We start from the raw sequence: 26,276 nt of genomic DNA on the forward strand, positions 1-26,276 counted from the left end.
GAAGTCCCCCAGGGCAGCAGACAGTACAGAGGAAGCCTTCGGGAGGGGCCATGGGCTGGGCAACTGCCTTGGTGCTACCTTTTAACAATACTGTATTTATTGGTTAGAGATAAAGAGATCAAGAGGGAAGGGACGCACACACACCACTCATGGAGCTCCCCCCCCCCCCGCCCCGCGGGTAGGGACCAGGGTTTCGAACCCAGGTCCTAGCGCATGTGTCTGTTCTGCCAACTGTGCCACTGCCCAGTGCCTGAAGCTGCCTTCTCTTAAAAGGTCAGCCTCATCACCAGGGTCGCCAGCTTGGAGCAGTGTTAGAGTCATCAGCTGTGCATGCTACCTGCAAGTCGGGCCCTCTCTCCTGCCCCCTCACTGCCGCTGTGGGTGTGACCCTGTTCCACCAGGCCTGGGCAGAGTGTGGGTCCTGTGTACAGTGCACTGCCTCCTGACTGCATGAGGTGACAGGCCAGGCCAACAGGATGCCTCCTCTGGGTCACAGTCATGGGCTCTGCCTTCAAGTGTATAATGCCTGTCGTACCCGTGTCCTAAGGACCCTGTGTCCTGGCGTTGCCAGGTTGGGTGCCAGCATCCCTTTCTATGGCCAGCACAGGGACTTGACTGAGGCCCTGACTCCTGGCCCTAGGCCAGTGCCCTTGCCCTGAGTCTGCCCAGCTCAGCAGACCTTGCCGGGCTGTGGTGCTCAGGGCCCAGAATAGTGCTATGATGCCGACGGGTGACATTCTATCGCTGGCTACCACTCTGGGCGGCGCCTCCCATCCCCAAAAGGAGATAGCTGGGACTGCCGAGTGTTCCAGTGCCTGGCCAGGCGGCAGAGCACGGGGCCAACTCGCAGCGCCTTTGGCCTCCCTCCCTCTGGGGCTGGCCCTCCCAGGGCCTTCCCTGCTCTGGCATCGGTGAGCTGGGCTCTCACCAGCTGAGACAGAAGTGTGACAAGACTCTAGCCCACCACCCTCCCAGCCGCCTGGGCTGCCATCAGAGAGGGTCTTAGTGTGACTGTCACAGTGTCCTCTGGGGACAGCAGTCCCGGACCCAGGTCCAAGTTGGGACATCACCCTGCCGTGTTGGCCCGCCTTGTGGGAGTATTGACTCCCAGGCCAAGCTCACATAGTATGCTCCTGAGGCCCTTGCCAGGGGCGAGGGGGGCGAGGGGAAGGGGGCAGAGCTGTGTCAGTGGTGAGCAGGCTTCCCAGGCCAGGGACCTGCCTTCGGAGCAAGCCTTGCCACTGTCTTGGCACGCTGTGACCTGGCTGGGGGCTGCTCCTGCTGGCACACACAGCACTCAGCCCCGGCCTAGAAAGGCCGCCTGGCCTCAGGTACGCCCCCTGGTGTTGATAACAGCTACATGCAGCTCGCAGTTCAGCCGCCAGCCTGGAACCTGCCATTCTGAGCCCCCAGTCCCCATGTGCAGGCAGAGCCTCCAAGAATTTGCAGGGTCTAATCTAATCTGGTGTTCTTCAGGGAAGGGGCTTGGGGATGGATCCTCAGGCTGTGCCTGCTCATGGGGTCCAGTGTAGGCACAGTCTGGGTGATGAAAGTGTCTGAAGGTGAGGTGGAGGGTACAGGAGCACAGAGCCTGGGGGTGGCCTCAGGTAGCACACAGAGCCTTATTGCACAGTGTTTCTTTATTGACAGACACCAACCGATACGCCAGAGGGCCCTCTCTCAGGGGTGGATCCGGAGCCCCGGGGGAGAAGTCTAGAATGGCCAGAGGCAGAGTCTGAGGCTCCAGGGGCGGAGCTTGGAGCCCTAGAGGTGGAGCCTCTGTGGAACTGGGTGGGGAACTGGAACCCCCAGCTGGAAAGGTGGGGGTGAGAAACCATGCTTGGACCCCAGGTATGCTGAGTCCCTCTCTGTGGTCCCCTCTGACTGGTGTACAGGACCCCCAGGATTGTGCCCTGCTCTGGGTTTGAGTGGAGGCCTGCGCAGGATGGGCTTGGGAAAGGAGGTACAGCAAAAATAGCACACCAGACCCAACCCAGGGCCAAGGGTTAGGGTGTGAGAGAAGACAGGAAGAGATTGGAGAGGGAGGACTAGAGAGAAGACAAGAAGAGATTGGAGAGGGAGAGCTAGAGAGAGGACAGGAAAGGGTTGGAGAGGGAGGACTAGAGAGAGGACATGAAGAGAGAGATTGGAGAGGGAGAGCTAGAGAGAGGACAGGAAAGGATCGGAGAAGGAGGACTAGAGAGAGGTCAGGAAGAGATTGGAGAGGGAGAACTAGAGAGAGGACATGAAGAGATTGGAGATGGAGGATAGGAGAGTGAGAAAGAGGAAGAGATTGACTAGAAATTGAGAGAAGAGAGTGAACTGAGCAACAAAGGCTGGATAAAGGATAAGAGAGGATAGTGAGAGACTGCTGAGGGGAGGGAGAGAAAGGGAGAGAGAGAGAGAGAGAGAGAGAGAGAGAGAGAGAGGAGAAAACGTTCCAGGCAGCTGATGAATTAGAGAGCTTAGTGGAGGACCATGAACTTGCAACTTGCAGGCAGAGTATGGGGGGGACACCAGGCCAAAGAGGCTTGAACATGAGGTGGAGGACGGGGTGCCAGATGGGTGGGGTGGTTTGACTGGGCCCACTGGCTGTCTCCTCTGCTGAGGGGCCCTCAGCACCACCGGGCCCAGGATGAGAAGAAAGAAAGCTTTGTGGTGTTCCTCCGGACAGGGGCCCCTGAGAGCTAGAGGGCCATGGGGCAGTGGCAGGGTGGGGCTGGGGTAGGAGGGGTTGGGTGTGCCTTGCCCCTTCTCTGCCTCCCAGACACCCACTGTGTCTCCGAGGCCCTGTCCAGGCCCCGGGCATGCCTGCCACCTCTACTTCTTATAGTTGCCGAACTGGATGGCCAGGCGGTCAGTGACGCAGCGGAAGGTGGCGGGCTGCACTTCCCAGTACGGCACTGGGTTGTTGAAGAGGCTGATGCCGTTGTAGTAGGCACGCTTGACCCCAAAGCCCACGGGGCAGAAGTCATTGACGCCCACCTTGGTGATGTTGTTGGTATGCAGGTAGACCACCTAGGGGAGGCGGGGCCCAGGCTCAGTGTGCTGGCCCGGGTGAGGCACTGGCAGAACCATGGCAGAGAGGGTCTCTCTCCTGGCAGAGTCCTTTGAGTGTGTTCATGGCATCTGTGAGGCTCACTGAGGGTGCAGGCGTCTCCCCAACTGTCACACCCCCCCCCCCGCGTCATGGGCCCCTCACTGTTGAGGCTGGATGAAGGTGTGGTGCGTGCCCAGGGCTCTAGGTGAGGGTCTCACATGGGGTGTGTGGTGTGTGGGAGGGAAGGGGTGCGGCAAGGATGGGCTCACTGAGAGTCCTGACCCTGGGCCTGTCCCCCCAGAAGCCAGCCTAGTGCTGAGCAAGGGCTGAAGAGGTGGAAGCTAACTACTAGAGGGTGCGCTCCTGGCTGGCTGGGACAGCCCCCCCACAGGCCTTGGGAATGAGGGGCTCCTGGGAATGGGGGGCATGTGGGAAAGGGCTGAGGAAGTGCCCAGAGCTGGGCAAGTCAGGCTGACGCACATGACTGGAAGCCAAGCCAGAGACCTGGTGGGAAACTCGAGCGAGGGCTCGGATGCCATGCCTCCATCCTGCTGCCTCGCCTCCCAGCCCTGCTCCAAGCTCCTGCTGGCCTACTCAGGAGATCCTGCGGGCAGGACGCTGGGCGCTGGCAGGCAGGGGCTGTCCTTGCGTGCTCACTCACCTGCAGCAGCTTGAGGTCCGGAAGGCCCGCAGGCACCCGGGACAGCTTGTTGTTGTCCAGGTGCAGCTCGCGCAGGGTGGGCAGGAAGCTTAGGCTCCCGTTCTCGATCATGCGGATCTGGTTGTGGCCCAAGCCCAGCCTGCAGAGGGGCGGGTGAGCCTGTGGGCTAGGAGAGGGGGTTGGGGGAGGGAGCCACCCCGCTCCTGCCCGCCTCTGCACCTGTACAGCTTGGAGTAGCGCAACAGGTCCTCCAGCTCAATGGCCTGGATCTTGTTGTGGTCCAGGTGGAGCTCGTTCAGTGTCTCCGGGAGGTCTGCCGGGAAGAGGAGGTGCCCCAGCTGAGTGTGACAAGCGTGTGGCCAGGGAGGAAGGAATGGGGGCCTCAGGGTGGGCCCAGGTGGTGCCCACCCCACCCTGCCCATCTGGGCCACTGGCGGCCGGCCCTGGGCGGGTGGTTGAGGAGCCACCCCTACCTTTGGGGATGCCGGTGAGCTTGGCCTCGGAGATGCGCAGGTAGTTGAGCTTCAGGCCGTCGAAGGCGCCAGGCTCAAAGCCGCTGTTCTCCAGGGGGTTCCCGCCCATCTCTGGGGGACAGGCCCAGTCAGTTGGGTGCCCTGGAGGCCTCTCCCGCCCCACGCCGCCCCGCGCGCTCAGCTCACCGATGCAGTTGACATGGCGCAGCCCGCTGAACACGCCCTTGGGCACCTTCCGGATGCGGTTGTCGTGGATGCGCAGCTCCACCAGTGAGCCAGGCAGGCTGGGCGGGATCTCCACCAGGTGATTCTTGGAGATGTAGAGCTTCTGCAGCTTCCGCAGTGGGCTGAAGGCCTTCTCGTGGATCCTGGAGATCTTGTTGTTCACCAGGACGAGCGCCTGTGTGGGAGCGGGGCGGGGGAGTGTGCACAGGTCAGAAGCAGGCCCGCTTGCCCAGCGCCCGCCCGCCCGCGCCCCCCCCCCCCCCCCCCCCCGTGATGAATCCTCAGCCCGCCAGCTCAGAGGCCTTACGTAAAGGTGCTGCAGGCCTCGGAAGTCGTCCTTGCGCAGCTCGGTGATGTCATTGTTCTGCAGGTCCAGCAATGTGGTGTCGGGAGAGACCTCCTTGGGCACTGTCTTCAGACCTGGGAGCCGGCGGCACCCTCCTGTCACCCTAGCCGTGCTCTCCAATGATGGTGCCCCCGGCTTTGACTTCCCTCAGTGCCCCTCCATGCCCTCCCACAGGGCCCACTGTGCTCCCCCTTGTCAGGGGTGCATCCCTCTTCCTGGCTCTGAGACTCACCCAGGTCTGAGCACTGAACTACTCGCAGGTGGCAGTGGCAGCCGAATGGACACATGGCGCTGAAGGTGGGTGTGAGCGAGTCGAGGTCCGGGGCCCCCGAGGTGGTGCCAGCACCGGAAGCCTCCTCATCGTTCATCATGGCCAGCCCATCATCCAGGGTGAAGTCCCAGAAGCCCTTCTGTTCGAACGGCAGTGTCTGACCCAGAGCCAGCAGAGACGCAAGGAGCCACCGCCACATGGTGACAGGCCTAGGAGAGCAGGCAACGAAGAGGAGCCCTCAGAGGGCCTGACCAGCACCTGCCATGCTCTGAGCCTCACACAGAGGTGTGGGGGTGGGGGTGGGGGGGCTGTCAGCCCTCTGTCTGGGGGGGGGGGCGATAAGGGCTAGAGGAGGTCCAGAGGGCAGTGGGTCATTTGCACCCCGAATCACTGAGTAGTCTGGGTGGATGCCTCCTCTGCTTTGGGCTGTCCCACAGCTCAGGGCCACGTGAACACTGCAGGGTTGAGTGAGGCCGCCACAAGCCGCTGCTTCCTCTCCTGCCTGAGGTCTTCCTGGCGGCACACCCACTAAGGAAGTCGGCAGGCCAAGGCGGTGGCTAGGCTACTCTCCAGCTCCGACCTCCTGCCCACGGCCCCCACAGTTGCTACTGTCTTTCTTCTGCCTGTGGCCCAGCCCCCCAGAGAGACCACCGGGGCAGCCGGCTGCTCGAGGTGGTAGGCAGGGGCAGACTTGTCTCCAGGCCTCCGGGCTGAGCAACAGTGGGTGAGGGGGGCACGGCCCTGCCCAGGCCTGCAGGAGCCCACATTTGCCTTCTTCCTGCAGAGACTGCCAGGCCCCCCTTACGCCCATTTCCAGGCCTCAGCTGGTCTGGAGGACAGGAATGGGTGCCCCCAGCCCCAGGCCAGGTGGCTGGCCTTGGCCTGCATGCATCTGCAGGTAGGGAGGCCCCTGTGGGGGCCCATATCGGCTGGGGGGTGACTGTCTGGGGCTTCTATGGGGCTGGGGACTCCTCCTGAGTCTGCTGCTGCCAGGACCCCTGCCCTGCCCTGCCCAGCCTAGCCCCTTCTCACCAGCTCCTCTGCACACGGGCCTGATGTCAGTGGGGTTGCTGCTCCAAGCCCCTGGGCTACCCAAGCCCCCATCCAGCTACCCTTCCTGCCCCCTCGGTCCAGAGCCATCACTACTGTCCCTAGTTCCCACAGTCCGAGGTCAGGGCAGCTGTGTGCTGTGGGGCCTCAGCTTCAGAACTAGCCTAGAGCGTCCCCTGCTGGCTTCTTCTTCTTCTAGCGTTTGCCCTTCTTCCGTAGCCAGTCAACAGCGTCAGGTTGAGCCTGATGTCAAGTTTCGAGACCTCCTTTGAATCTGGAGAGGTGGCAGTCGTTGACTATGTGGGTCTGGCTAAACCCTGCTGAGTCCACACCCCCAGGCCACACGGCCATGTGAGGGCAGAGCTGCTTCCTCGGAGAGGCGCCCCACTCCTGTGCTTGGAGAGTGCCCCTCTGCTTGGCTTCCTCCAGACTCCATACCCCTGGGTGCCGGCAGCTCCAGGCTGAGCAAGGCCCCAGAAGCCATCTGCCTACCTGAGTAGTACCCTCCCTCAGCAGGCAGTGTGGCCTCAGCCTCCATGTCTGTTGCCCCACGGGACCTGGCCCAGATGTCCGGGCTCACAGGTGGCAGGGGGAGCAGTAGGGGTGGGGGTAGGAAGGGGCTGGTGGAAGGAAGCACCCTGGGTGGAGGGGAGGAGACTGGCAGGGTGAGTCAGAGGCCTAGGGCCTGCAGTGCCCTGGAAGGTGGGGTGGGGGGCACCTGGGCTGGGCCCAGGGGCAGTTGTGGGAACAGACAGGCTGTCCCAGCCTGCAGCGAGCGGGGAGGGCGCAGGCTCACCGAGGGAGAGGTAGGTTGGGGGCATGGAGGCAGACACTAGCCACTGATGAGCTTTATCTGCACCACCTGACTGCTACCTGGGCCTGAGGGTCTGTCAGACGGGTGTGTTGGGGACCTCATTTCCCTCCAGGCCTTGCCAGCCCTCAGCGGTCAGGTTTGTGCGGGGAGAGGGGCGGCATGGCCCCTGGGATCCCTCACAGAGTCTGAAGCAGCCAGGGCCCTGAGGGGGCTCCCAGCAGGTAGGAGGAGCTAAGGGCTTCACCCCAACAGGTGGAAGAGGAAGTCACAGTCCCCAGACTTCAACGGACTTCAGGGGATGGGTTCTGGGAATGACGGGGGGGGGGGGGGGGGGCTCAGTGTGGGCAGTCACTGTGGCAAACCCAGGGCGGGATCCCTTTGTGGGTAGTGATGGCCACAGATGGGGATGTAGAACCGTGGACAGGTCCAGCTGTACCCCTCCAAATCTGAGCTTACCTCGGGCAGATAGAGTTGGTAGTTCTGGCCCTGGGAAGCTGAACCCCTCTGCCCCACCTCCCCTCAGTACCCGAGCCTCTGCCTCAGTTTCCCTTCATTAACTACTGTGGGTGTGTCCTCACAGACCCTAGGAAGGGCCCAGCAGCCTGAGTGAGGCTGCGAGTTGGCTGTGTTCAAGCTGTGCCGAGCCGAGGGGCAACGTGGCCAAGTGGTGGGGCCCTGACTGGTGCCCACAGGGCCCTCCTTGTCTGCCCTCTCAAAGCCTGTGCAGTCTTCATCCCGGCCCGCGCCAGGTTGCGGCAAACAAGACTCATTGGCAGCCTCTGAGAACACACAGGGGCTGTGCCAGGCATTCAGGCCAGGCCAAGGGCGGCAGGAGCGGGGCCTGAGGTCTGGCAGAGCGGGGTGTGCCTGCAGATGTGCACCCCATGGCTGCCAAGTGGCTGCCCCAGCCTGCGGCGTCTGGCCCACCGAGCAGCCCGGCCTGAACTCTAACGTTCCTGCCAGCTCACTGCCCGCCAGCGCCTGGCCCCTGTAGCTGCAGGAAGCCCTGCCCCCAATCCCATCCACCAAAACCCCAGGGGCCCAGCTTCACCCAGATGCCCTGCCGCAGTGGGCTCAGGCCCAGGCTGGAGCTTGTGTGGGTGTTGGGCAGAGATGGGGGAAGCCTGCAAGTATGAATGGGAGCCCGAGCCTCACCCCATCTTGAGTGACACCCTCACCACCAGTGCTGCTGAGTGGTGCCCCCTGCTCTGGGGTGACTGGGACTACAGGGGCCAGCTCACCTCTGCAGACAGGTGCCACCCCAGGTGGTCAGATGGCTGTGCCACACCCCCGAGGACCTTCTGAGTCTGGGGGGGGGGGGTCTGTTCCTTCCATATCTGGGGTCTGTGACCCCCCCTCCTCCCACTCACTGAAGCAATGTCGAGCTCTTATTTGACATGTTCTAGAAGTTTTGAGCAAGAGAGTGGCTGTTCTCACCTTCTGAGGCAGGGCAGGGACCTATGTGATTTTGAAATTAGTCCTGCAGATGAGCACAAGAAAGTGTCATTGCACTAGTTGTTGAATGGGTAAACTGAGGCTTGGGAAGTTTGCCCAAAGTTGCACAGCCCTGGACAAGCCTCCCTGGCAGCCCGGCTGGAAGGCAGGACCTTGCTCGGTGCACCCTGCTCCCTCCTCTTAGGCCCCCAGTGTATTCTTCCTGCCCACCCCAGTGCCCTACCCCTGATTCCTGTCCTCTGCTGTCAGGAGAAGCCTGGAAAAGTCATCTCCCCTCCAGGCCAGGGAGGTGCCCTGAGCATTCTAGGACCCAGGAGGTGCCAGACCTCACAGGGTGATGCTCTGAGCTCAACTCCCAGTGCTCAGGGCCCCGCCTGCCTCAGTCTGCCTGAGGAGGTGCGGGGCAGGGGTAGGGGTTGGGATCCCCTCCCTTTCTGGGACTCCCAGAGTCTCTGTCCATCATGGGACACTGGCCTCTTAGGAGGATCAGAACCGAGGTTGAGCTGGGGCTCGAATAGACAGAATCAAGGTCACTGGCCTTGGATTTCTCCTGATGCCCAGGGTGGGGTTGCTCCGGGGGCCCCTTCTGCCCTCCTCTGAGGCCCACTTCCATTCTGTGGCCTCCTCCTGATGTGCCCCCCAACTATTGGCCCTCTCAGAGGCAGCAGAGAGGGACAAGAAGGGACCAGCTCAGAATGGGCCCACTTCCCCACCCACCTGCCAGCCAACCTTCCAGGTGCCACACATGAGAGAGCCCCCTAAGTGTGAAAGTCACATTGGCACAGGGAAGGGGCAGGCCAGAGCCACCAGAGTCCCCGGGCTCGGGGCAGCAGGAGGCTATGTGCCCAGCAGTGGGGACATGTGGGCAGCCGGTGAGCAGAGTGAGAAGCTGGAGCCGACAACTCCAAGCATGGAGGAGGCAGGGGCTTCTGGGAGCCTGGGGCCACAGAAGGAGGCAGGGGGCTTCCAGGGGCCAAGTGGTCTTCAGCCCACAGCCAGGCTCTGGAAGATGGGGAGATGAGCCCCAGCCTGCCCTGCATGCTCCACACCCACCCCTGGAGAACACCAGGAAGATGTTTCTGGAAGCTTGGGGAGGAAGGCCCAGAGCAGGACTGAGCACATATCCTAGCCCCAGTGGCCCCCGATCCCAGCCCCTTCTGCTCAGCCCTACTGCTGCTCCCTCTAAAACTGGATTTTTAGATCAGGCTTCAGGGGAGACTGGGGGGGGGGGTTCCACCACTCTGAGGGAGGGGAGGACACTGGCTGTCCTGGGGCACACTTGGCAGGACCCAGGAATAGTCACCATCACCTGGAGCTGCTCAGCTGAAGCCATGTCCCGGGGCTGGCCAGCTCTGTCCATTGGCAGACCCTAGGCTGTGAGTCAAGCAGCCTCCAGGGCCCCCATTATAAAGGAAGAGGGGTGTATGGGAAGCTAGGGGATTTCAGAATGTGGAGTACTCGATGTGCTTCCCTCAGGACCCAAGGCTGGAGGCATGAAGGTTGGGGTATCATGAGGGGCGGGGGTCAGTGCCCACCCTCTCCTCTCATGTCCCAGGGCACTCCACGGAGGGTGGGCCCAGGCAGGGGCTGGAGGAAGGAGGCTCCGCGAGGCTCTGTACAGGACAGGGCGGGCACTGGCTGCTGGCACTGGAGGGGCATCCTAAGTTCCTCTTAGACTGTAGAGTGTGGCTACAGAAAGCAAGGCCACCGCCCCCACCCCACCACCAGTTGGATAGGGGGTCGCTTTGAGCCCCCAGCCCCACGAGTGTAGGAGCTCGGACCCATGCATGCCCACCCCTACTCACCATGGGCAGTGTGGCCCAGGCCCCAGGCAGCCTGGCGAGGCCAGCTGCTAGTTCCCTCTTACCCCTACTCCAAGGACCCCCACTGCCCTGCCCTCTCAGGCTCCCTGCTGTCCCGCTGGAGCCCCAAGGAGGCTGTCTCAGGTGCAGTGGCACTGGCGATGCCACCAGGAGGCGCTCTCCTGCAGGCCTGCAGTTTCCTAGCCGCAGCCCTTGTGCTCAAGCCTGGGACCTTTTCCTGGCACTGAGGAAGACTGAGCATCAGACTTGTCTCTGGCCCAATCCGTTCCTCGCGGGCAGAGAGGACCAGGCCAGCAAGGGGCAGGAGGTTGGGACTGGGTACCTCTGCCACTTGGGTGGCCATTCTGAAGACTTTTAGAATGACTTCCCTGGTCTGCCCTGCCCTTGGAGATCCTCACCCTGAGGACCAGCCTTCCCGGACAGGTCATAGGGTGCCCCTCAGGGGGCCGCTTCTCCCCTCCTCCTTTCCCAGAGCCTGGGAGATTCCAGACGGGGGGAGGGGCAGACTCTCTGGGGTGTCGGGTGCAGCCAGCCACAGGCTAGCCTGGTCACCCTTCAAGTGACTCTGTGGCTCTCTGACTGAGACCAGTCAGCAGGCAGCTTCTGGGAACAGGCAAAATGCTCCCTAACCCCCCGCAGCCCCACTCAGAGCTGCACCCCTCACCAGGGGGGAGGTGGAGGCAAGGGGAGTGAGGACCCGCTGGGCAGGGGCTTGGAGCACTGGGGACCATTGGGCGCCCGGGGGTCTTCCTGCCCCTGCCAGCACAGCAGAGCCAGGAGCTGGCAGCAAAGGGAGAGGGCTGAGGTGGGACGGGATGGGAGAGCTTCTGGGTGGGTGCCAAGGGAAGACCCCTGAGGTGAGGGGAGCTTGGGAGGGGGCAGAGGAGGCTGCAGAGAAAGGAGGTAGACAGAAACAGCAGGGGGTAAAGACCAAGGTGTCCAGGGTGGTGCTCCCCACCGTGGGTGGCCTGGAGCTGGCGGGGGTGCCTGGGAACAGCGGGCTCAGAGGCAGGATCGACCGTGGGATAGCTTGGGGCAGCGGGGCCAGGGATGTGACAGCAGGGGCAGCATGGAACTAGTGGGGGGGACCTACCTGGAGGGGGAAAAGTCAGCACAGGTGGGCACGCTGGCAGGCTGGGGCGTTGGGCAGTCTGTCTGTCCGTCAGTCCGTCCTGGAGTAGCCGCTCACTCCTGGGCAGCTGGCGGAGAGAGGGAGACAGAGGCGGGCGGGAGGCTAAAGGCTGGGCGGGTGGCTGACTGGGAGGGGGCGGGGAGGGAGAAGGGAGGGGGCTGGTGGGGCGGAGAAGCAGAAGGAGGTAGGAGGGGAGGGGAGGGGAGGGAGGGGGGCTGGCTTCTAGGCCCCCCTGACAGCTTCAAAGGGAGCAATTTTCCTGTAGACATTTGGGTAGCTGCTCCCTCTCCCAGCGCCCCCCAGCACCCCCTCCTGCTCTGCCTTGCTTGCGCACAAGGACCCCCGAGGGCTCAGGGCCAGCCAGGGCTTGCAGTCACACTTTCCACTACCCGGATGGGGACACTGAGGTCCGGGGAGGGGCGGCTCCACTGACTGGCACTGGGCCAGGGGAGGGGAGCTTGAGGGCAGGGATGGAAGGAAGCAGGGAGGCAGCCAGGCCTGGAGCCCTGAGCTCCGAGTGAGCAATGGCCGGAGCCCGCCCAGGACCTAAGGCGCCTGGCTCAGACAAGGAGCCAGTTCTCCGGGCCCAGAGACCCACCCATGTGGCCCCTCCCCCTAAACCCACTTTCCCTGAGAAAGAGGAAGTGTTCCTGTCCTTGCCATCCCTCAGGCACAAGGCTGGTTCTGCTGGGTCCCCAAGGCTCCCAGGCTGTGAATGGGGCAGCTGGTTCTTACAGGAGCAAGCCCACATACAAGGCTTCTACCCAGCAGTTCTGGCTCACCACTCTGGGGGAGTCACTTCCTGGGGGCCCACCATCTCCAGACGCATGCTATGCTCCCTTGTGACACCTGGCACTCCTGAGGACCCCTGGGAAGCCACACCAGGCCACCTCAAGCATGGGCTTGCAGTGACATCTGCATGAGTGGCTTCAGGAGCACCGAGGTGAGGGCGCAGACAACAAGGACCTAAGCTGGGAGAGACAGGCCAGGCTAGGGGATAGAGGGTGGCTGCAGGGGGCTGGAGCCAAGAGGAGGCCAGCAGAGATGGCGCCCACCACAGGAAAGCAGGGGTGCTGGGCGGTCACCACGTGGACATATGGGTGTGGTATAAAGTGACTCAGTGGCCTGGGGTTTGAGCTTGAGTACCACGTGTGCCTGGGTGACACTCGGGCTTTCTGTGTGCCATTGGATCAGTACCACATTTTAAAATCTAATTTTCCATTGATTTGTGTTGGATAGAGAGACAGAGGGAGAGAAAGAGAAGTTAAGCGTCACTCTGGTCTGTGAGATGCCAGGGATTGAACTTGGGACCTCAGACTTTTGAGCCTAGCACTTTGTCCACTGTGCCACATCCCAGAGCACCCTAATAGAAACAAGTCAGTGGGGATAGATAGCATAATGGCTATGCAAAGAGACTCTCATGCCTAAGGCTCTGATGTCCCAGGTTCAACCCCCCACAACACCATAAGCCAGAGCTGATCAGTGCTCTGGTAAAAAAAAAAAAAAAAAAAAAAAGCACAAGGACCGGTTTAAGGATCCCGGTTCGAGCCCCCGGCTCCCCACCTGCAGGGGAGTCGTTTCATAAGTGGTGAAGCAAGTCTTCAGTGTCTGTCTTTCTCTCTCCCTCTCTGTCTTCCCCTCCTCTCTCCATTTCTCTCTGTCCTATCCAACAACGACGGCATCAATAACAGCAACGCTAAAACAACAAGGGCAACAAAAGGAAATAAATAAAAATAATAAAATTAAAATAGAAAGTTTGGATAAGACCAAGTCAGAGCCTTGGGATAGGTTGTGGCCTGATCAGGCTGTGGCACCTGCCTACAGGAAGCTTCCAGGGTTGTTTGGCTCGCTCTTGCACCCACGAGCAGGCATCGCCCTTGGTGGGGAGCTCTGCTTCTTCCTGGGGCACTTTGACTATTCCCGGACAAACTCCTATATCTGTGGGCACGAGAGCACTGATATCGTGGAGCCCAGCTGGCCTCCCCAACACATGGTCACCTCATCTCATCTCTGTTCCCTACTCCCTCCCCAGACCCCTTCCCCTCGAAGTGCATTTGGGCTCAGGCAGCAGTTACGTCACCACGGGGAAGAAGCCAGACAGCAACTGGAGAAGGCCGTGAAGTGGGAGAAAGAGGCCCAACACACACGAGAACGCCACCCTCCATGGGGCATGCCAGCCACCGACATGCAGGAATCCTGCCTTTTCACACAGGAACCCTGATGGGCATGTCCACAGTCACAGGAAGTAGGTCAGGGCCACGTGGGGCTGGATGCATGTAGGGAGGATAGCTAAAGGCAGGGGCTTTCTTTGGGGGTGATGAGAAGGTTCCAGAACTGGCCATGGTGGCTGTGGTGGCGGCCGTGTTTGCAGAGCTCAAGCCTTGCTGGTATGAGGCTCCAGGCCCAATCCTTGCCACCGCATGCACCGGAGTGGAGTCCTGGTCTTTCACAGACTAAAGCTTGGTGATGGCTGCATATGCTGTGACCCAATGGATAATGCCCAAAGCAGGTAAACTGTGTGGTGTGTGAATTCTGTCTCAATGAACCTGTTTAAGAAGTGGCTGCGAGTGGTAGTGCACAAGGACATGGATTTAAGCCCTTGCTCCCCACCTGCAGGGGGATAACTTCAAAGTCTCTACTTCTCCCTCTCTCAATTTTTCTGTCTCTCTCTCTAAAAAAAAAAAAAGCCGGTGATTCACACCACTGCTCAGGAACTTTGCACTGTGTCCTTGTGTTGGCTGCCTCTGGCCTCCTGGCTCCAGTCAGCCCTGCTTGGGTGCTCTGGGGGTCTCTGTGCACCAGCAGGTGAAGGGCGCTCTGACCTCCATGGGCAGTGGGTCGGGGCATGCTCATATATTGCCTTTCCGGGCCACACACAGTGCCGGAGACTCAGGGAGGCTCCTTTGAGGAGGTGACCAGGGAAAGATGAGGGAGGAAGAGGGAAGTGCCCAGGGCACGGTGGGGCAGGAGCATCACTGCAGGCACGTTCCTGGCGGGAGCTTCACGGTGGCCATGCGGTGGCACCTGCGTGGGGTGCGTCGTGGTCCTTGGGGCTCCTCCCCGCCCTTGGGGTGCATCTGGAGCAAGGCTTGGTAAATATGGCCCTTATGCCTGGAAGGTCCTTGTGTCTGTGGTTCGCAGTCTGCAATAAGCCGGCCCTGGGCCCACTGACTCACCGGCCTGGCCCTCTAATTTGGGGGCCCCTCCCAGACCAACTCGGCAGCACCTCAGCTGGAGCCTCCCCCTCCTGCTCTCAGGCCTCAGCTCTGGGAAGCCATGCCAGGCAGGACAGTGTGGGCCCCAGCAGCAGCGCCGGGAACAGCCTGTCTCTGTCGCTGGCAGAATTGGACTGACCTCCTGCTCTCTGGCCTCTCAGGACGTCAGAAGACAGAGGCAGGCAGGGGGGGACCTGTTCAGGGTCATGGCAGGGAGGAAGAGCAGGCATTTCCTGCTGCTGGGCTACTCCGAGGAGGAAGAGGAGGAGGAGAAGGAGGAGGAGGAGGAGGAGGAGGAGGAGGAGGAGGAGGAGGAGGAGGGGAGGAGGTCTCAGGAGGGCAGAGTTTGGGAACCTGGGATGTGGTCCAGGGGGTGGGGACCGGGGGGTGGGGGGCTCCTGGAGAGGGTGAGGAGGAGGAGGAGAAAGGGGAGGGGGAGGGGAGGAGGAGGGGGAGGAGGAGAAAAAGGGAGAGGGGAGGAGGGGGAGAGAGGGGAGGGGGAGGGGAGGAGGAGGGGGGAGGAGGAGAAAAAGGGAGAGGGGAGGAGGGGGAGAGAGGGGAGGAGGAAGAGGAGGAAGAGGAGGAGGGAATGAGGAGGGGGAGGAGGTGGGGGAGGAGGCTGGGGAGGAGGAGGAAAATGGGGAAAAGGAGGAGGGGAGAGAGGGGAGGAGGGAGAGGAAGAAGGGAGGAGGCTGGGGAGGAGGAGGAATAAAGGGGGAAGGGGAGGAAGGGGAGAGAGGAGGAGGGAGAGGAGGAGGGGAGGAGGAGGGGGAGGGGGAGGAGAAGGGGAGGGGAGGGGAAGGAGAGGAGGAGGAGGGAGAGAAAGAGGGAGAGGAGGAGGGAGAACAGAAGGGGAGGGGAAGGAGAGGGGAGGAGAAGGAAGGGGAGGAGGAAAGGGACTGAATTGAGGTGGCCGAGAACATGTGAGGGGAGTCTGTGGGTGTGCCCCCAGGACCCCAACAGACATGCCCCTCAGCCCTGGTCCAGATGCCGCCCCCAGGAGCCCCCTCCCAGGATGGGGAAAGCACCGCCTGAAGGAGCCTCTCCTGGACCTAGGCCGGGTGCTGGGAGGCGGGGACAGCAGGGAGTTCCCATGCTCAGTGTACATGCATGTGCCAGAATGTGTGTCGCATGTGCATGCGTGTGTGTGCCTGCATGGGTGTGGGGGCAAGGCTGCAGCACTGCGTCTCAGTCCCTCGCAGACAAGGAGCAGGCGGCAGCCGTCTCCACAGCTGGCGCACAGCTGTCCGTGCTCGACTTCAAAGCTGGAGGCGGGAGGCCCGGGGACTGCAGGGCACCTCAAGGGCAGCCTTTGAGCCTCTGGTCTCCTGGCCTTTGGGTGGTCTCCGGAGGGCAGAGTCTGGGATGTGGCCCGGGGGTGGGGGCCGGGGCTCCTGGAGAGGGTGGTGACTGACTGTCCTCCACACCCTCAGCTCCAACCCATCCAGCAATTGATCCCATAGGCCTCTAGGACTGGACAAAGCAGGCTGGCTGTGAGCGCCTGGCATCTTCCTGCCCCCTTCTGCTTCTGCCCACCCCCCCCCCCCGCTGGCTCCCCCTCCAGTGGTCTCCCTTCTGCAAAGCCAGCCCAGAGCAAGGGCCGTGCCCATGGAGCCCCTTGGGCCTTAGCCTTCAGGATGCACTTGCGGGCTGCGACACTCACCTGAGCAGGGTGAGGAGACTCGGCCTTCCCAGCACTGAAGCCCTTGAACCCAGGCCTGAGCCCCCAAGCTTGCAACTTGAGTGGGGCTCACTCAAGACCCACCACTTCCAGGGGCCATATGTCACCATTCTCAGGGGCTGGATAAGGTCATGGTCATCACAACTCTAGTCCCACGTCACACCACCATCCTTTTGGGGGACCAGACCTGCAGGGTAAGGAGCAGTGCAGACAGGGACCACGCCAAGCTGGGAGAGACCACGAGTGCTGATGGGGCAGAGCGTCAGCTCTCTAGAACTTTCCTCCTGCCAATGGCTAAGGCGTGGCTTGCAAGAGCTGGTGTTATGTGCCAGAGCTTTTTTTGACCTTCCCTGAGGACATAATCACATGGCATCTCTCCACCCGGCCTCCAGGGCTGTAATTTCTGGGCTCAAAGGGGTTCGTGGAGGCCTGGCCTGCTCCCAGCTATCTTTAGTGATGGGGACAGGGCAAAAGGTCTGATGGGGCACACAGGATGCTGGGACTGTGGCGGTAGGTAGCCGGGGTGTGCCAGCCTGCTCAGGTCTCTAGAGTGAGAAGCCAGTCCCCATTCTCTGCTCTTAGCACTTGTTAGTCCACACGGCCCACCCTTGTCCCCACTGTCCTGCCCCTCAGCTCTGCCTCTGCCACTTGAGCAGTCTCAACCCGGAAGCATGAGGGCCACCATGGAGATAGTCACATGCCTGGGGAGGGGTGGCTGGGACGTCCCCATCCAGCTTCACTCATTCCCACCCTGGCTGTGTGGACACCAGCCCCTCCCTCTGGGGATAAGCCATGCAGCCCCTAGCTGACCCCTCCCTAGTGCACCGGGAGGGCAGAGGCACTCTTGTGAGGTTGTCCTTGTGCCAGCGAGCATGCAGACCCCACTGGGTGCCACCTATGACCGTGACACCTCTAGGCCACTGATTGATGAGAGCAGGACAGTTCCAGAAGCGCCTGAGAGGCCTTCACCAGTGGGCGCAGGCCAGCTTGTCAGGGGCCCGCTCTGCCTCCTCCTCCTGTCTGTCCAGCCAGAGCCTTTAGATTGACTTCTGGGGAGCCTCATGGCAGCCCCCCAGTGGGAACTGGGACTGTTCCACTCAAGAATGTTCTAGAAGGAGGCCAGGCAGTGGCGCACCTGGTTGACCACACACATTACCATGTTCAAGGACCTGGGTTTGAGACCTTGCTCCCCACCTGCAGGGGGGAAGCTTCACGAGAGTTGGAACAGTGATAGCAGATGTCTCTCTCTCTCTCCCTCCGTGTCTCCCCCCGCAACTCTCAATTTCTCTCTGCCCTATCTAAGAAAAGAAAAAGGGAAAAATGGCCACTGGGAGTGATGCAAGCACTGGCCCCACTGGTAACCCTGGTGGCAATAATTTTTAAAAAGGAATGTCCTAGAAGGATTGGCCCCTTGGTCTAGGTTCAGCCGTTCTGATAATAGCCCTTGGGCCAAGAGGCTTCCTGTCTGAGAAGTGGAATGAATGGAGTCTGCCACCATCAGTGGTCCCACTGCTTCCACCTGGAGTTCGTTGGGCCTGACCCTTCTAGCTTCCTGCACGCTATGGAGAAGAGAGTGGGCAGCAGAGCCCCCCAACTTCTGGTGCTGCCCAGAGCCTGACCTCTGTGATAAGGGGCTGGCAGGCAGCATCAGCCGGAGTGGAAGAGGCGCCCTGAGAGCTGGGAATGGGACAGGCTTCCCCATCAAGTCCAGAGCCTCAAGGGCTGCTGACCTCTGACCTAGCACAAACAGGAAGTGCCATATCTGTGGGCTCAGGCTGGAGCAGATGGAATGTGGGGATGAGTCCAAAGCAAACACTCCGCCAGCTTCCCAGGCTTCTTCATCATCACCCCCCCCCCACACACACACACAGTCTGGCCCTTTCTCTGCCAAGGACTGGGGATGGGTGGGTGGGCACCCTAGCAATCTCCATGTTCCTAGGCCTAGACCACAGCTGGAGGCGACAGCGTGTCTGTAGCAGGCACTCATGTCCCAGCCCTTTACCCCATCCACTTCCAGTGGCTGGCACCCAAGCCCCCAAGCCACCATTCATTCCCCTGGGCCAGTAGCTGGGCCCACCACACGCCCCTGTTCCTCATCCCCCTCTGGCTCCCGGCAGCAGCCACAGTGACATCATGGTTGCAGCACCTCACACTGTTCCAGATGGCCCCACTCACAAGGAGGATAGTGGCCTTGGGCCTCAGGCTGGACCAGGCAGGAGTGTGATAGCTCACTGTGCCTGCCCCCACCGGGGCACAGTCAGCACTTCTGGCTGGGGTGTTGCATAGGGGTTCTGGGTCAGGCTCCCACAGACGGAGCCCATACCCCAAGAGTTGTGGAGCCGTGCCTTTTGTCCACAGCAGGGCCAGCACAAATTCTGGAGCCATCGATTCCAGCCCAGCTCACAGATGGCTTGGGCTGGAAGAAGCCCTTGGAGAAGCTTCTGGAAGCAGGCCATTTTAACCCTAGGCTGACAAAGCCGTGGCCAGGGAGTGGCCTCGGCAGGCTCCCTGCACAGTGGAGGGCCAGGTGGAGTATGTGCACTTAACTCTGGGAGGGCGGCCAGGCAGGAGGCTGGTGGCGGTGTACAGGCTTGAGTGAGATGTACTGATTAGGGAGGCCTAGTCCCAAGGAGAGTCAGGCCACCCGCTCAGCAGAGTGGCCTCAGCACTCAGCGGGAAGCAGCCAGCCTCTGGCATTCTCCCGTGGTTCTAGGATCCAGTACAGCTGGCCTGGCCTGCTCCCAACCCCGAGGGAGCAGTGGGGAGGGTTGAGGCGCTTTGTGGAAGGCCTGATGTCACAGTGGCCCACAGGCTTGTCCTCTGGGACATGGAGATGAGGTGGGAGTCCTGGGCCGCATCTGGCACAGGTACCTTTCAAACATGTGCCTGTGAGAAGACCCCAGGAAGGGGAGGCGGGTGCCACACAAGAGGAGAGGATGGGAGGGCCCCACCATGAGGGGTGCTGAGACCCACGTGGTCAGCCAGGCCATCACTGTCCCCCATCTCCTGCACAGTCAGCTGGGCCCTAGATGCCCTGGCCCATTCAGCGCCCCCCCCCCCCTGCTCTCTGTCTGGTTCTGCCAATCCTAGACCTTAGCACGCTGTGCTCTTCCTGGCTGCGGGACTGGCAGGTGACCCCAACTAGTCTTGTTGTCACCCACGAGGTCAAGGCATAACTGGCAGCTCTGCACTCTTCGTGGGCACAGAAGGAGACTGTGGTAGGCCAAGGGCACACTGCATATGGTTGGGTACAGCACCAGGCGGAAGGAGGGCACAGTGCCAGCCAGTCAGGGGTCTCTAGCTTCCTGTGGGCTGCATGCACACGTGCCGGTGAGTTGGCAGGGTTCTGTCCGGTCCCCAACCCAGGACAGCCCCAATGGGCTCCCCCAGTGTCCCCTCACGAGGAGAGTATGGGTTTACCCCCCCCAACCCCACCCTAGTGCTACTAACAGGGGACAAGGCCAGGAGACCTGAGGGACCGGGGCAGGGCTGGAGAGGGGCAGCCAAGAGATGCGTGCCGAGCTCAGTTCTAGAATGGGTCGGAGCAGAGCGAGCAGCCTCTCAGAATGACACTCCCTATTTTCCAAAGGTGGGGTCAGCCCTTTTGATTGGGGACTCGTGCCATGCTGAGTCCATAGGGCTGTGTGCTCTGATGCCCCTCAGCCTGCCGTGTCAGAGACCCCCTTCTCCAGCTGAGAAAGTGGGGTGGCACTGCCCTGACCAGTCTCCAGTCCCCTGCCCAGGCCCCACAGTGGGAGGGAAAGGGACCGGCAACCCCTCCCCTGCTGTCTGCTTTCCTTTGCCCCCTTGGCAAGAGGGGAAGAGGAAAAAGGAATAATTAAACCCAAACGTCCTGCTAACTTTTTCCTGGAACACAAGAACGCAGGCGGGAGGTGCTGGGGGTGGGGGCTGTCTGCTGACCCCCCCTCCTAGCTCATAGGCTGGCTGGGTCGTACGCCCCTCCTGCTGCACTCCCAGGCCTTGTCCTGATTCACAGGCAGTGCTGGGGAGACCAGGGTGCCCCTGAACCCTCTCCACCGTGCTTAAAAAGTGGGTCTTTGTAGAAGGGTCTGGAGCTGGGATCATCCTGGGCTATGGTGGCCAGAAGTTCAGTGCCAGGTGTCCTTATAAGGGATAGAAGACCAGACAGAAAGGCAGACGTGGGGCCTGGGCCACGAGCCGAGGGGGTGGCAGGCCAGCGAGCTGGAAGGACAGGAGGGACGCCCCTCAGCGCTGAGGGGCAGAGCGGCCTTCCGGTCCCTTGAACTGGGCAGTAAGGGCCTGTGTTGTGCCCTGTCCCGGCAGGTACACCCACACAACCTCCTCGGGGCCTGCTCTCCAGCGCACCCACCTGCGCAACCCCTCCCCGGGCTTTCTGTCTGCCAGCAGGGCAGCTGCAGCCCAGCCAAGGAACGGATGTCTGTGCCCTGGGCCACTCTGTCAGGCCATGGAAGTTGGGGGGTAGCCATGTGCCCAAGGCCACCCTGAGCACAGGGACTCGGAGGCAGGGGACCCAGCAGCAGGGCACTGGGGCCCTCTCTGCCTTCCTGGTGGGCTCTGAGGTCCTCTGGGTGTGTCTGTCCACTCTGGTCTCTGAGGACAGACAGTCTGGGGTGCCAGACAGGAGCGACACTCAAGGAGATGGGTCCAGGTGCGGGCCATTGGGTGGGCCCCTTGCGGCAGTGGTCTCCGAGCACCAGCACACCGAGACTGCTGGTGACATCCCTCTGTCACCTCCTCAATGACACTGGTGCCCAGGGGTGGCTCCCTTGGCTGGGGCTCGAGGCGAGTGCTCTCTGCCGCTTTCTACCCAGACCCACCCTTGGGACCCAGGTTACCATCTCTGCTTCTGCCAGGCCCACTGCCATCCCTGTGAAGTGCCCTGGGGCAACTGGCTGTGTCACGGCCCTGGGACACAGCCTCCAGAGCTGCTGAGCACCGCGTGGCTAGATGGTCCAGACCCCCCCCCTGCCCCCCCCCCCCCCCCCGCTTGGGCTTCTGGAAGGCCAGGGTGGTGGAGCAGAGGCTTGTGGGCATGTCCCCATCTGTGCAGGTGGGTGCTCCTCTGGAATCCAGCCCCTCAGGCCGGGCGGGGGGCTGGAGACACCTCAAGAAAAGAGACACATAGCCACCGGGGCTGTGTGACAAGGGGCAGTAGAAAGGTGCTTTCCAGGGACAATCTGGCCCTGCTAGCAAGCCAGCCAGCTTCAGTGCCTGCTGCTTTCTGAGGCCAGGTAGAGCAAAGGCCTGGAGTAGGGCTCCCAGGCCAGAGAAGGTGACTGGCCCGTGGAGGGTCCCCTCCTGGCCCGAGTCCCAGGGCTTGGCCTTTGGCACACTGAGAAGGAGGCAGGTCTGACTGGTGGAGGGTGGACTGTCACCCTGCCTCATGCCTGGGCCTTGGGCAGCCTTCCGCCTTCCTGTCTGCTCTTCCTTGGTGATTGCTGTGCCTTCCTGGGCAACGGGGCCCCGGGCCCCGGGCCCCGGACCCCGGGTTCTGACTCCCGTTTTTGCTTCCAGGCTACTACTTCCTTTGGCTCCTCTCCACAGGGCGGTGGGGGGGGGGAGGGTAAGGACTGGGTGGTTAGGGTTGCCTCTTTTGGGGGTGAGCTGCTCTTTGGGGTTCAGGCCTGCTGAGGCTGTAGCTCCTGGAGGCACAGCTCCCTCTTCTTCCTCCTGCCTCTCTTCTCTCCTCACACTCCTCACTTTCTCTCACTGTCCCTGGGCCCTCACCTGTGGATGTCCTCTTACTGCCAAGAGGCTGAAACCTGGACCTGTGTCTGCTGCTCCCCATAGGCGCTGCCTGGGCAGAGAGGCTGAGGCCAGCCATTGCCTGGTGCCCAGTGGAGGGGCATTGTGGGTGACAGGCAAGGCACGGCAGGTCCCTCACAGCCAGCCTCCTGGTATTCTCGTGCCACCTTCCTCAGCCTCCCCCACCACTTCACTTCACTCAGCCCCCACCCTGGGCCAGCTGCCCCTCTCCCCCAACCCTTCCCTGGGCAAGGGTTGCAAGGCCTCCCAGGGGTTGCCCCCCTTTCTTGCCTGCCACAGAGGGCTCCAGTCACCAGCTTTCTCTCCCTTAGCTTAGTCCGGGGGCTCCGCTCCGCCCACCTCTTCCTGCTGGGGTGGGGTGACTAGCCAAGACAGGCCGAGCGGCCACAGCAGATGAGGCTCACGGGCAGCATGAGAGAGGCCCACCTCTCTCTCAGGAAGGCGTCCCTTGTACCCCACTCCCGCTTGAGGAGGTGGGTGCTCTTGGAACTGAGCATTCGGCCGCGGTCTCTGAGGCCAAGGCAGGCCCTACTGGCCTGGGCCCATGGGCCCATGAATGGGTTTCTGTCTGAGTCTGCACACGCGGCTAGTCAGTGCTTTCCCCCACCCCACCCCACCCTGTCCCGCGCTGCCAGGGTCCACCTCCGAGGTGGGGAGGAGTATGGTCAGGCCTGAGGGCCTCTGCCCTGGGCTCCCCAGAGCCAGGGCTGACTGGCACAGCAGAAGCCACGTGTGGGCAGGACCAGGCTGGCAGCGGCCGGGCACAGGCCTCTCTCTGTGGCCCTGGTCCTCCACCTGGCTCTCAACATACCTCTGCATACCTCTCCCTCCAGACCACCACCCCCTCCCCTGCAAAGAGGGCATGTGTCCGGATGTCCTTGCCCCGCTGTGCCCCAGGCCCACATTGGAAACTGCCTGGCTCCTGGGGGACCTTTGCCTTGGGGCGGCTGCCTGGCATGGCCACAGACCATCTCCGCGGCAGCAGTGGCCTCAGGCCGGCTTTCTGAGGAAGCCCCCAGCCAGCCGCCCCTCACACCTTCTGGGTCAGAGGGTCAGAAAGGAGGCTACAGCCTAGGCAGGGACTTCCGGGGGCCATAGGAGGCAAAGAAGGGGTGTCTGAGCCGGCCTCAGGGATCAGGAAGGAGGCTGGCTGAGGGGCCGGGGCTTACTCCTGATGCTCGGGCCAACCTTGAGGAAGCTTTTCCTATAGCTCCAGCCAGGGCTGACTTATGTTTGGAAGCAATCTCAGAAAATGAGTTAATTGTGGGCAAGACGATGGAGGGGGTGGGGGAGGGTCAGGATGCCTATCTCCATCCGGGGCTTCCCCAGCCTCTGACCATGCTTCAGGGTGAATGAGACCAACGGTGGGCAGGGCAGGTTCCTGGAGTCCCAGGGCTCATTCATCCACTTCTGGTCTTTGCCCACTTAAGTCTGGGCGTGACCTGAGCCCCGAGTCAGTGAGGACTCACACCCTCGAACTCTGGTCCTTCCGAGGTTCTGACCTATGACCTGGCTCTGGGGCTGGCTTTGCAGACCAGAGAGGGGCTGAGTGAGTGCACAGGATGGGGTCACCATCTGCCTGAGCGCCCCTAGGCGGTGACACAGGGCCAGCAGGCTGCTGCAGTTGGGGGGAAGAGGCTCGGAAGCACTTGGGAGGACGCAGTGAGCTTCACCTCAGGACCCTGGAAGGCGGCGAAGGATGAGGGGGTTCGCCGCAGCTGGATGCCAAGGGCCAGTCTCCTGCCTCCCTCTGGTGTCCCCGCCAGGTGTCCCCCTGCGGTGCAGGGTCACACTGGCCCTCCCCTTGCCTGGGGTGGGTTCTGGAATCCTGGCCCCCAACCCATTTCCCTGCTCAGCCTGCTCCCCAGGCGCTGACTAAACATCCTGCCATCTGCTTCCCATTAGCTGGGCGGGGGTGGGGGCGGGGTGCTGGAGGCCCACTCCCAGGTTCCTCGGGCACAGCGGCCAGGAGGAGGGAGGGACCCTGTTCCTATCCACCTAGAAGAAGGGGTGAGGCCTGGGGTTCTCTAAGCCCCCCACCTCCAGTGGAGTCCTGTCCATGCTGCCCTTCCACTGCTGGGGATGCTGGGGCCACTCGGTCACCTATTGCCTCCACTGTCACGGCTCCTGGCCACCGTGGGCGCGCTGAAGGACCCGGGGGGGGGGGCAGAGGCAGAGGGAGTCCTTAGCCCACCCCCAGCCCCCACCCCCAGCTCACTCATGGACTCGGGTTGAGACGGCAGGCCCAGAGCCAACACTAACCCAAGTGCTGTCTGGAGTGCAGGGTGGGAACCGTGTCGGTGCGTTCCAGGAACCAGGATGCAGCCTGGGGGTGCTGGAAAGAGTTTGGGCTCCCAGCTCTGCCCTGGATGAAATGGTCGTGTGATCTCAGGAGCTGGCCTCCTTGAGCAGGGCCTCCAACTCCCCACCTTGATGTGGTGGATGTGGGATGCTTCGAAAGTTCTAGAACCTCTAGAGCTGGAAGGGGCCAGGAGAAGCTGTATCCGACGACCAAGGCTGCTTCCAGCTGCACTGTCCCCCGATCCCGAGAGCCAGAAACAGATTCCTGCTCCTTCCCCGCCCTTCCCCGCACATGCCACACCCTCATGAGCAGGGACTCAGATGGGCAGGGTGAGCCCCACAGCCCTGCCCAGTCCCCTTCACTTTGGCCAGTGGGGCGGCTCTGCCCTCACAAGGGTAGATGGGACCCCAGACGCAGGAATGTCCCGAGCCCCCGCCGCAGGCCGGGCCCTGGGTCACGAACCATGCAGGGGGCAGTGAGAACCACAGAGGCGACTCTCCTTACTCTGGGGCTGGCCATCTATTGGGGAGCACGGGAACCCCCAGCAGAAGGCAAGGGGCGGAGCACGGTGAGTGGAGGCGGGAAGCTCACAGGGACTTTGAGGGACATGAGGAGGACAGAGTCCTGCAGAGAGGCCCTCCCCAGAGGCCTCAAGGTGCCAGAGAGAGATGGCCTGAACATCACGGTCAGGTGACATCCAAGAGGCAGTGCCAACATATGGGTATGGAACGGGACTCCTGGCATCTCGTCATTTTGCAGACTGCTGGTAAATCACCAATAACATGAAGTTATAAAAAGGAATAGAGAAAACGGTGCCACATAGAAGCCTGAGAGCCTGGCTGCCACTTCCGCACTCCTGCCACCTCCAGGGCAGCAGCTCAGCCCCACTGAGTTGTCGAAGACACCTCAGGCCGGGAGCCGAGGAGCTGCCTGCCTGTTCTGGGATCTTCCACATGACACACCCACTCCTGGAGTACAGCAGAGGGTCTCTAGGGGCATGTTCACACGTCAGTAGCGTGTAAATAAAGGTCCGAAACCTCCTCTTACAGCTTGGGCAGGAAGAAAGGCCAACTTCTGGTGCCCTTGTCCTGCTGGCAGACTCTTCCCTGGAGAGAAAGCCATCTCGCTTCAGGGCCCTGGAAGCTTGGCGGGTCTGGTCCCAATTAAGTCACTTCTCCCACAGACGCTTTCGTGAGCACACGCTGCTTCAGCATCCAGTCCTGCTCTGAGTCCTGGGGGCCCTCAGCAAACCAGGGGTGGGGGCAGGGGGATCCCAACCCTGTGGGGGGCCAGGTCCGGGGTGGTCGGGAAGGGGAGCCCGGGCCTTCAGCTGCTGGGGTGTGGGGTGCAGTCGGAGCTGAAAGGGATGCCCTGAAGCCAGGACCACGTGGCGCTAAAGGGTCTTAGCTGGCCGCTAGAGCTGGGCTGCACTCAGGGCCAGGCACCGGACCATGGTTGGGGTGAGGGCAGGGGTACCCATGGCCCATCTTCCCGCTTGAACCTCTACTTTGCTCCTGCTGGTCCTGGGGGGCCCTGCTTGGATTCCCTTTTGAAGCTGTCCCAGCCTCTTCCGGTGGGCAGGGGACTCAGGCAAGGGACAGCTGCTGGGCAGAAAGTGGGCATAACGGGACGGCACGGCGAAGTGCGGGCCCCTCCTTCGCCCCCCTGAGTGGGCATGCTTGTCTTCCAGTCCTGGCGCCCAGTCTCCAGCTCCAGACGTGAGTGACTCAGCCCTGCCGGCCTTGCCAAGCCGTCTAGACCCGGGTGTCTCCCCACAGAGAGCCTGTCCAGCCCTCCGTTTCCTCTCCAGCCAGCTGGGCTGTGAGCCCCGCGCACATGCAGCTGCCCCGGACATTGTTCTCACAATGCTGACTTGGCCTCTGGGGGTGACGGCGGGGACCCCCATGCCCCGGGGGCCATCCTAAGCTCTGGGACAAGAGGACAAGAGAAGCACTGCAGGGGCCTGGGCAGTAGCGCACCTTGTTGAGCACGCATTACCGTGTACAAGGACACAGGTTC

General features: G+C 61.9%; 1 protein-coding gene and 1 long non-coding RNA gene across 6 annotated transcripts; one reads left to right on the top strand and one right to left on the bottom strand.

Moving 5' to 3' along the window:
• Positions 1-1,622: 1,622 nt before the first annotated feature.
• On the bottom strand, positions 1,623-11,401 carry BGN (biglycan). Its single transcript, XM_007534889.3, has 8 exons — positions 11,252-11,401; positions 4,978-5,225; positions 4,707-4,819; positions 4,361-4,574; positions 4,175-4,285; positions 3,921-4,014; positions 3,702-3,840; positions 1,623-3,018 (listed from the first exon to the last, which is right to left on the bottom strand). Exons 2-8 carry the CDS (start codon positions 5,213-5,215, stop codon positions 2,821-2,823), a joined length of 1,107 nt encoding a protein of 368 aa, XP_007534951.1. The 5' UTR covers positions 5,216-5,225; positions 11,252-11,401; the 3' UTR covers positions 1,623-2,820.
• LOC132535777 (uncharacterized) lies at positions 5,245-25,295 on the top strand. Of its 5 annotated transcripts, XR_009547482.1 has the most exons (6): positions 5,245-5,843; positions 5,884-5,914; positions 13,323-13,535; positions 18,545-18,713; positions 21,043-21,239; positions 23,549-25,295. It is a non-coding gene; the product is annotated as an uncharacterized LOC132535777 (long non-coding RNA). The 5 variants fall into 5 exon arrangements; XR_009547483.1 differs by lacking the exon at positions 18,545-18,713 and having other exon boundaries at positions 5,247-5,843; positions 13,323-13,799; XR_009547480.1 differs by lacking the exon at positions 18,545-18,713 and having other exon boundaries at positions 5,257-5,843.
• Positions 25,296-26,276: the final 981 nt, after the last annotated feature.

Source organism: Erinaceus europaeus, chromosome X (assembly GCF_950295315.1).
Source record: "Erinaceus europaeus chromosome X, mEriEur2.1, whole genome shotgun sequence".
Taxonomy (NCBI): Eukaryota; Metazoa; Chordata; class Mammalia; order Eulipotyphla; family Erinaceidae; genus Erinaceus; species Erinaceus europaeus.